Consider the following 10,791-nt stretch of genomic DNA (forward strand, 5'->3'; position numbering starts at 1 on the left):
ATTATCGTGTTCGTGTGTTATCGTGTACATTACACGATATGCCAGCCCTAGTACCGAATAGTACCGATTCCAAAATTAAGTTAAATTCAAAACCGAATACCGCACTGTATATATTCAGCGGTGCCGATACACAATTTTTCATCCCTATATCATCACAAGGAATGCACATTTCTCATTTCGATCATAATTGAGCAAAATCAAGTGGAGGCAAATCTAATTCCGTGATAGTTTTGCGAGGGCGACTCAACGAAAGTAAAAGTTCAGTCAATAATTAATATACCAATATGAAATATTATGAGTTAACAAATTACAAAACTCCAATTTCCCTTTCTAGAAAAATCAAAACATTTTTCTAATCTCACATCAATGATATGCAAAGTAGTTACACAAAACAATTAATTTACTAGATACATAGAGATATTATTCAAATAAAATAACAAAAAAGTTCAAATAAAATAACAAAAAAAAAAGTGTTTTAAAGACAAAATAAAAAAAGATTGTTACTTAGTTAGTGGCTTGTGACTTGAGTCTATGGTCCCCTGTTGCACACACGAGCATGAAGAAAAAGCAGCAAACCTAATAAAGGTAACCAAAACAGCCACCGTTAAACCACTGTTCACCACCATAATCATCTCCGATCACACTTTTTCCACCTGCATTTTACGCCAACAGATCAATGACGTAATCACACAATGTCTACTGCTTCAATTTGTTCGGAATCTGTAGTCAACAGTCAACAGTTTGCGGTCATGAGTCAAACGGAGCTCGCCGGAGAGTTCAGAGACCGGACGGTGGCCGGAGGACGGACGGTGGTGGTCGGAGTAAAGCTAGATGAGCAGAGCAGAGAGTTGCTGACGTGGACGTTGGTTACGCAAGCTCAGGCTGGTGATCGTGTTGTTGCGGTCCATATTGTTACTAATAACGGTATTTTTTTATGAATTACGAGTTTGAATAGTTAAATCTGTTGTTAATTTGAGAATTAGGTGGTGATTTTGACGTTTTGTGGATTAAGTGTGTTTTGTGTTGTTTTGTTGAAGAAATTGTGGATCTTGAGGGAAAATCGTCGTTGTTATCGCTTGTGAATTCGTTCGATTCTGTTCTTGCGGTTTACGAAGGGTTTTGTAACCTCAAACAGGTAGGTTTTATAATTTTTTATGATTTTTTTTTTATATTTTTTAGTTGTGAATTGTTTCAAATTTTGAAGAAATTGATTGGTAGAATTGATTGATTTACTTCAAATGCTACTCAATTAAGAGCATTAAGCCTCATTTAATTGAGATAATTTGAATTTGATTTTGATTTTGATTTTGATGGATACATTATGAGGATTTTACTCTAATTTATTACAGTTTTGCCCTGTTTGACTATTTTCCCCTTTTTTGGGATTTTGTAGGTAGATCTTAAGTTGAAGATCTGTAGAGGTGCTTCGGTTCGAAAAATTCTTGTTCGAGAAGCTAAATCTTATGGTGCAAGTGAGGTCATTGTTGGAGCTAATCACACAGCTAGATCATCATCCTCCGTAGCAAAATACTGTGCTAAGAAGTTATCGAAAAGTTGTTCTGTAATTGCTGTGAATAATGGTAAAATTGTGTTTCATAGACAATCCCCTTCATCATCGTCCGGTGCAAAAGGTAGGTAAACAATTAAAATAAGTAAACTACTGAAATGATTGTAAGATGCATCTGGTTTAGATTCTGAAACATGTAATTAGTTTTGATGTTGGATTATTATTGGTTATAGGGAGTTCAGATCGGCATAAGAAACATTTATTTAGTTTGATTCAGAGATCGTTGAGTCTAAATCCGAAATTACTAAAAAGTGGAAATGATGCGAAAGACAATCAAAATGATTGCAAGAAACTGGAGCTGGCTTTAGTTAAATCTGAATCCAAGTGCACATCGAGTTCACTCCAAGATAACTGTTCAATATGTTCACTTAGTTTGGTTCCGGTTTCTGAAGTTTCTAACGGTAACGGTGATGATGAAAAAGAAGATAATTCAATGGCTCTAGTACCTGTACAGACGCTAGAAGCTTCATCGAGTTCAACCTCTTTATTACTAAGAGCATTGCCTGAGTTAAGACCCGGTTGGCCGCTCCTTCGCCGAGCCATTTCATCTAATGAGCTTCCATCTGATAAACCGCGGGTCCACCAGATCTCGGTGGTACAATGGGCTATGAAGCTGCCGGTTAGACATTGCTTTCAGATCACAAACTCAGATTCAGGAAGCGACGGCGTGTTTCATGATAAAAAAGACGGATCTGTAGAAGTAAATGCTGAAAATGGAGCGATTGTTTGTGTTGGTGGTGATGAACTTCAATCTGATCTATCTTCTTCTTCTCCAGATCATGATTCGGTTAGTCTACCGAAAGAACTAGAGGGTCTCCATGATAAATATTCAGCTACTTGTAGATTGTTTAAATATCAAGAACTTCTCTCTGCAACACAAAACTTCAAACCCGGTTTGTGCTATATTTTATCTATATACGTACGTAGGGTAAGGTTAAAATGAGAACGCATATAATTTGTGAGAACTGCGAGAACTTGGTCAAAAACCATTCAAATTTTAATTTTTTTTTTTACAATTATCATTATTATTTGAATACAATACTAGAAAATAAATTTACGTGTATTCATAAATAGAAAAAATTAAGTTTGTCATTTACTCGTGTAAATTTGTTGTATTTACACATGTGTAAAAAAATTATTAAAAGTGATTTTGAGAGGAGAGATGAATTATTTAAATAGTAAATTCTTTTTTTAATATTGTATTTTAATTATAATGAGAGTTTGTATCAAAAAAATGTTTTTGATTGATTTTTCCATTAATTCTCACGGTTCTCACAATATTTAGCTTTTTCAAGATAACCATCCCCTACGTATGTATTCCTATAATGTGTATTTATATGACTTACATTTTAACGAAATCTTTTATTTGATCTTCAGAGAATATGATAGGAAAAGGAGGGAGTAGTAAAGTTTACAAAGGGTGTCTTCCCGACGGCAAGGAAATAGCTGTTAAAATCCTGAAATCAACCGAAGACGTCTTGAAAGAATTCGTTTTGGAAATTGAGATTATCAATGCTTTACATCATCAAAATATCATTTCCCTTTTTGGGTTTTGCTTTGAAGACAACAATCTCCTCTTAGTTTATGATTTTCTGTCACGCGGAAGTCTTGAAGATAATCTGCACGGTATCCCCGTTTGTGAAAATGAAATAATACAATTCTTATACCAATATATCATTTTCCGTTGATTCATGTTATTATTCGTTAAATTAGGCAATAAGAAGGATTCTGCATTTGGATGGAACGAGAGATATAAGGTTGCTGTCGGTGTAGCTGAAGCACTCGTTTATCTACATAATAGCTGTGATCCAACAGTAATCCACCGGGATGTTAAATCATCAAATATATTACTCTCTGATGATTTTGAGCCACAGGTGATTTTTTCTATATTTCTTTTTTGTTAACTTGCATTTGCCGTTATAGACTTATAGTAACACTTTTTTCGATGTATCTCTTTTTCCAGCTCTCTGATTTTGGGCTCGCAGTCTGGGCGTCGACCACTTCCGCTCAGATAACTTGCACTGATGTTGCGGGAACTTTTGGGTTTGTAACTTCAGATCTGATTTTGTGTTTATCTTTTGACGGAAATACCAACTTATGTGTGAATGTAAAGCGTAATATTGAAACTGACTAAAGATTTTATGGTGTAGTTACTTAGCTCCGGAATATTTCATGTATGGAAAGGTGACTGATAAGATCGACGTTTATGCATTTGGTGTTGTTCTTCTTGAGCTTCTTTCAGGGAGAAAACCTATAAGCAGTGAACATCCCAAGGGCGAGGAAAGCTTGGTTATTTGGGTATGTATCGTATCGGGTTGGCTGGTTGAATCATTGAACCTAAACACCGTATATTAATTCATGTCAAAGATATTAGCCCTAACCCAGACATGTTATACATCGTGTAACTTGAACATGAATCATTTAATCCATTAATCTACACGAGTCAAAACGGTTTGTAATACAATAATGAGCATGTTAGCTTGTCGACCTGTATGGTTAAACGGGTTAGTGGGTTGGCGTGTTTGGTTAAACAGGTTGATGAGTCGAACAGTTTAATTAAAGAGGTGAACATTGGCATGACCCGTTTCATAAACGGGTTAGATATTACAACGCCTAGTTTTACTTATTAAATTTACTAAAAAATAATCATGTGCAGGCAAAACCGATATTGAGCAGTGGGAAATATTCTCAACTATTAGATCAAACATTTGGGAATAACTTCGATGCCGATCAAATGGAGAGGATGGCTCTAGCTGCTAATCTTTGCATAAGGCGTGCACCACGTGCTCGGCCCCACATGAACTCTGTAAGTGCATTTGTTGTCCAAAATGTCTTTTTTGTCTAGTAATTCAGAAGAGTAAAATGCCATTTTCGTCCCTGGGGTTTGGCCAGTTTTACGATTTTCGTCCAAAGGTTTGTTTTTCCACATCTGCATCCAAAAGGTTTGAAATCTTGCCATTTTCATCTGGCTCGTTAACTCCATCCATTTTTCTCCGTTAAGTCAGGGGTATTTCCGTCTTGTTTGTTAACTTAAAGGGCGATTGGGTCTTTTTCACTTTATGTAAAAAGACCGAATACCCCTGAAAAAGACCGAATTGCCCTTTAAGTTAACAAACAAGACGGAAATATCCCTGACTTAACGGAGAAAAATGGATGGAGTTAACACGCGGGATGAAAATGACAAGATTTCAAACCTTTTGGATCCAGATGCGGAAAAACAAACCTTTGGACGAAAGTCGTAAAACTAACCAACCCTCAGGACGAAAATGGCGTTTTACTCTTCAGAAAATAATAACCAGAATTTGACAAACATATGATTATGTAATCATCACAGGTTCTGAAAGTTCTTCATGGGGATGTTGAAGTGACCAAATGGGCCCGGTTAGAAGTGGGGTCTGATGCAAGAGTACAGGTAGCAGAAGAGGAATCAAATATAAGGTCACATCTTAACCTTGCATTGCTCGACGTTGAGGATTCGTCTCTTTCCATGAGCAGCGTTGAGGAAAGTGTGTCGTTAGAGGATTATCTACGTGGCAGGTGGAGCCGCTCATCGAGTTTCGACTAATCTTTGATTTTTAACCAAAAGTATAATTTCGATATGAATTACCGTAACAAATTTCTTAACTGTAGCTCAAGTTGGTTTTAAATTCATGTTGCTTTCTAGGTTTTGATTTGTAAATTTATTGTCTTTTGTGGTGGTGTTAAATGAATTTAAGAATGGTCTCTTTTTGGTGAGATCCAATTCTGTGTAAAATAATGACTTGCTTTCTAATTTATAGAATAAAAGATAATTATGTGTTATTCCTGACATGTTACTTGGTACTTTGTTCTGCTGGCATGATACAAAGCTGTAAATTAATATAGCATAACAATGTCATATTTAATAAACGGAAAATAATAAGGTTTTGGGTTGTCATATTTAACTCGGCTAGGGGGTGTGGCTTCGCGCCACCCCGCCACATAAGCTCCATGGCGCCCCGCCCCCACCCCGCCTCCGTTAAAGGGGGCGCTATCGATTGATTCTGCCAAAGGGTTAGCACGCACGAGTGGATGAAATCAAAGGGCCCACCAAAAGTCAATCAATCAGCTTTTTTTATTTATTCTTTTTTAATATAGTTAAAAGGGGTTTTATAAGTGGCGTTATTCCACACCGTGTAAGTTAACGATAAAGCCCCATGCTTATGTGTCATCTACGTGGCGCAATAAAGCCCCTAGGGCTTTAAGCCACTCCCTCTAGCCTTAATAAACGGATGTGTTTGAGTTGACTTGTTTAATCTATTTAATTAAATAAAATAAGCAGACTCACCACCAACCCGATTAAAATGTTTATAAATTGATTACTACCGGCCAACCAGCTAACCAGTTTGCCAGGTTTGGACAAACGGATTATAATTAGATTGTGTTCTAATGACACGATTTTATTTCCGTCTCTGTTAGGGTTAAAGTTTTTGGCATAGATAACTATAGTAACTATAGGGTTGTGTTCGGGAACAATTTAAACCCCCCCTCCCCCCCTCCCCCAATTGTCATTAAGCGTGCAATACAGGTGGGCCAAGTCGGGTTGAAATGGGTTGTTTTAAAAAAAAGTATTTCCAATTTGATGTTGGCAGCAGACAGACAGAGAGTGGGTGGTGTTGGCCCATCTAGACATATTCAAAGTTAGCAAAATTTAAAAATAGGCCCATTGAATACTTTTAGCAAACAAAATCACCCACATAAACTGAATGGGTCATGGTTATCTTAAACTACCATTTTGTACTAAAGGCTTTTAAGTCATCAACAGTCATTTATCCTCCAAAAGCAGCTGCTGCTACATGTGAGTTAGAGCATTCTTCTCACTTGGTCGCACCTTCAGAAACTGTTTCTCTCTCCATGGTTGAAATGCATCGTCATTGGGGGCGTGCTGTCATGCATCAAAAAGTAACATATAACATATGTCTGTAAAAATTGCAAAACTGGTCAAAACGTGTAGATCTTAATCATTTTATATACGTGCCAAAATGAGTCAGGTTGACCGAAAACACTTTCCTGATAAACGTAATTATGATTACAAAAATTATAATGATTTTCCATCATATAACTTTTTTAATAAAATGATTTATGAGACTTTACGTATTAAAAATACAATATGGGCCAGATTTTAACTTGTTAGTGATAAACGTAACCCAAATTGGCACGTTCATAAATAATGCGTCCAAATTAGCATATCAGTGAAAAACTCTAAACACAAATCTACATGGGAGTTTGTCATCAATGTAAGAAAGCTTACTTCTAGCCAGAAGCGAAACATCCGCAGGAGATTAAGAGCTTTAGGTGGATCCTCGTGGGCAGCATCGAGCATCCGTTGAAATCTTTCTGCATGATTAAGGTAACAAAATCAATTTTATGTAGAGAACTACGAGAAGGTTGTGCAACTTGGATAAACGAGTAAATCAAACATACAAAACCATGTATCATCATCCTTAATTATAACGCATTAACGCTATATGATTATTAAAGAACATGTGAAACTTTACTTACCAGGGCCATAATCAAGCACCGACTTGTTCACTCCAGTCTCGGCAAATGCTCTCGACCTGCCATTACGCAAGGGTTTAAGTTGACATACCGGCTTCTCTTTCTCTATATATTCTGAAAGGAGTTTATACTCCTCTTCGTTATATGGATGCTTAAGAATGTTTATCAGCTTGTCCCTTAACTGAAATAATAAGAACAATCATAAATAAAATAAATATGCCAATTTTTGTACGGGTCAAAACAGGCCAAGATTATTACAATAATATCAATATGTTTGAATAAGATTGATTTACTCTCAACCGGGTTGACCCGCTTGAGATTAAACAGGACCCAAATTAACCCATTAATAAATAAACAGGTCAAATTTGCCACATCTAAAAAGAGAAAACGAAATACGTACAGATGGTTCTTTTTCCGCTAATACTAGTTGTTTATTATTCACTTCACTGCAATTCTGAACATTATCCAAAATCACTACATCGGAATCTGAATCACAAGTTGTAACGTCCATTTCATATTCCACAGGTTCTTCTTTGCATTTAACTGCACTGTTTGCACCGTTTATCGACACATTGTGGCAAGTTTCCGCAGTGTTACCCTGGCCTCGAGGGGGTTGTGTCATAGTCTTATCTTTTATTGACACATTTATCTTCTTTCTTTTAGAAACTTCTTTTTTAGTAGAAATCCGACCACTCTTTTCATTCCGCCTCCTTTTAGCCTGCTGCTTGATTTGCGTATCTTCAGAAACGGTTACTTCATCTCCACTATCATCACTACAAGTTTGAAGGTCATCACACCGATCTGAATTAACCGGCTCTTCATAATACAGAAACCAAGGTTCCTCATCATCTTGAGAAATTTTCAGCTTGTATGATTTACCATGTTCGGAGAGATTCTCGAAAAACAGGAGATGTTCAGGATCTTTATTGTTTTCATCTACACGTACGTCTTCATCTTCGTTTTCGCTTTCATATTCATTCTGATCCTCTCGTACGACGTCTTTTGTCAGTTCACCATTTTCAATTAAGAAATCAAGAAACCAAGCATAGTCATTATCCGACTCTTGATCGCCAAGTTTACCATTCTTCAGTTTGTTATAGCACGGTTTTATAGAACCATAATCACACATTCTAATATCATAGCTTATTCCCTTCAATTGCGTGATGTATTTCCGATCACGACGGTCCATATTTAGATGAAACGGTCAATATTCCACCTCACTATGATCAGCTGCAAAAAAAAAAAAAAAAAAAAAAAAATCGAATCATGCATTCGGTTGATTATATAGAGTATGGACAAATAAAAAGGAGGTACAAAGAACATGACATTATACAAATTGGCATTCAAGATTACATAAAGCTGAAAAGTAGAAGGTGTTGAGGTACATACAACATGAAATTATCAGCAGTAGACACAATGTATCATAGAGGGAGTTCACATATTCTCTTAATTATAAAGAACAGATAAATACAAAATTCCTTTTGAAGTTAATATCATAATATTAAAAATTTAGATGTCTTAAAACAACACACATTCAGATATGAATATGATTACAAGATCACTCCCAAATCTTGATCAAAACCTAAAAAATAACTTAGCCATTAACCACCATATAATCTAGAGGTAAGCCTAGAAAGTAACCTCTTTGACCGTATCCACAATGTGTTGACCTTAAACACCATATATCACTACAAGAAAATATATTTGTGGAGACTAAGTTTTTGGCTTGTAGGGACGTCATGTATTTTGACCTGTAGGGACGCCATGTGGTCTCCGTAGTTTTGTCTCTAGAAGATCATCCCTAAAGACGTCGTCTCATATATATATATATATATATATGCAGCTATTGGTTGTACATAGAGCAACACCTAGTGTACACTAAGCTCTTGCTCAAGTTTTCGGGACCTAAACGTCTCGAGGGCCTCACACTTTTTATCTGTTTTTTTTTTAAATTTTTTTTTTATTTTTTTATAAAAAAGTGTTTATCTTCTTTAAAAGTCCCAAGAAACCTAAGACATAAACCAAGCAAGCTTCAATCAACTGAACCCAGTACATGGGTTCAACTAATCCCAAAACTGGAAAAAAAGATACTGGAATTTGAAATAACAATAACAGATTATGACAGCTTAGGTGAACTGATTACGATTTTACTTAGGGTGAAGGGGGTGGAAGCGGGGAAGGAGTTTGCCGCATGAGGGGTGCATCGCCAAGGAGTTTATGTCGCGCGGTGAAGGTCTTTTGCGGGGAAGAGTTGCCACATGCGGGGAAGAGGAGGGAAAGGGGGTAGTGGTGGGCCCCACTCTCTTTCAACCGCATTTTTTTTAAATGGGGTGGTTTCACCCGAACCATTTAAAAAAAAATATTGCTTGAAAGATAGTGGGGCCCACCACGACCCCCTCTCCCTCCTCTTCCTCGCATGCGGTGAGTAGTCCCCGCATATCTCCTTCCCTGCATATCTCCTTCCCCGCAAACTCCTTCCTTGTTGGTGGCACATTCACTGCGCGACACAATCCTTCCCCGCACACTTTGCCGCACCCACCCCCTTCACCCTTAGGTGCTTATATAGGTACACCACCCCCAACAGTGGACACCCTATCACATCATGCGGGCCCTATAGAAGGGTCATGCTATACCCACACCCTTACTTACACCGTTCCACATCATCACACGGTCGTTTGACTTTTACGCAAACGGCCATTTAAAATTTAGGCAGCTATGATTTGACATGCAAAAGGCCGTTCGAAAACGATATGATTTGACATAAAGACCTGCAGAAGGTCACTTAATTCCGTTCATACATGCTGTATTAATACGGGGGAAACACCGGCCAGGTGGCGTAGGAAAACAACTCGTTATCCAAACACCGACCAGATTATACAGAAACACGTATACAAAAACCTAATATTGATCACAATACGTACAGAATGTATCATGCAAGATGAAGCAAAAACCCTAACCGATTAAACAATGACAGTAAAGATACCTAGAAGAAGAAATCCTTTTCGGCATTGATTTTGGGGCGTACGTTCGTCAAATCAACACATATCTCAATTCCGTCTTTTATAATTAATATATAACAATTTCACACTACATTACATGAAGAGCACAGAAAAGTCCCTACAATTTTTTTAAAATTACAGTTATAGTTCTCAAGTTTTGCAAATTCATTCTCGGATGGTCTCTAGACCTAACATCAGTTAGTTTTCTCAGTTAAGTGGGTGTGAATTGACTAAATTGCCCTTACAATTAAAAACAATAACATAATAAAAAGAAGGGTAAATTATACTTTTCGTCCTTTATGTTTGTATTGGATTGCAACTGATAGCCTTTAACTTCTATAATTACAGTCACAATCTTTTATTTGCAAAATCCGTTACACTCTACGTCCTTTAGTACTAACCAAATTAAATTTTTCTGGTTAAGGTTATTCACTTGAGGGTATTTTGGTCAATTCATGTTTTTATTTAAAAGTTAATAAATTAAACCAAAAAAATTGCATTACGCACTTCTCTTCCCCAATTTCCTAACCCTAGCACTACATCTTGCCACCACCACCTCATCATGCCGCCACCACCACCACCACCACATCCTGCAGTGTGTTCACTTTTTTTTATCAGGTCCACCGCCATCACCCACTTTTAAAGAATCCACAACCTCACTAGTGTCGGTGTGAAAGGAAATACATGAGAAGAATGTTTGTAAAAGGT

At 37.0% G+C, this 10,791-nt stretch overlaps 2 protein-coding genes across 2 annotated transcripts; one reads left to right on the forward strand and one right to left on the reverse strand.

Moving 5' to 3' along the window:
* Positions 1-519: 519 nt before the first annotated feature.
* Positions 520-5,373, forward strand: LOC110941303 (putative leucine-rich repeat receptor-like serine/threonine-protein kinase At2g04300). The gene is made up of 10 exons (XM_022182922.2): positions 520-924; positions 1,038-1,135; positions 1,394-1,631; positions 1,741-2,460; positions 2,945-3,193; positions 3,281-3,441; positions 3,531-3,610; positions 3,718-3,865; positions 4,224-4,373; positions 4,902-5,373. Exons 1-10 carry the CDS (start codon positions 693-695, stop codon positions 5,130-5,132), a joined length of 2,307 nt encoding a protein of 768 aa, XP_022038614.1. The 5' UTR covers positions 520-692; the 3' UTR covers positions 5,133-5,373.
* Positions 5,374-6,217: 844 nt separating this feature from the next.
* On the reverse strand, positions 6,218-10,155 carry LOC110941304. Its single transcript, XM_022182923.1, has 5 exons — positions 10,068-10,155; positions 7,485-8,314; positions 7,088-7,265; positions 6,837-6,922; positions 6,218-6,470 (listed from the first exon to the last, which is right to left on the reverse strand). Exons 2-5 carry the CDS (start codon positions 8,271-8,273, stop codon positions 6,378-6,380), a joined length of 1,146 nt encoding a protein of 381 aa, XP_022038615.1. The 5' UTR covers positions 8,274-8,314; positions 10,068-10,155; the 3' UTR covers positions 6,218-6,377.
* Between the last annotated feature and the right edge of the window lie 636 nt (positions 10,156-10,791).

Source organism: Helianthus annuus, chromosome 5 (assembly GCF_002127325.2).
Source record: "Helianthus annuus cultivar XRQ/B chromosome 5, HanXRQr2.0-SUNRISE, whole genome shotgun sequence".
NCBI lineage: Eukaryota > Viridiplantae > Streptophyta > Magnoliopsida > Asterales > Asteraceae > Helianthus > Helianthus annuus.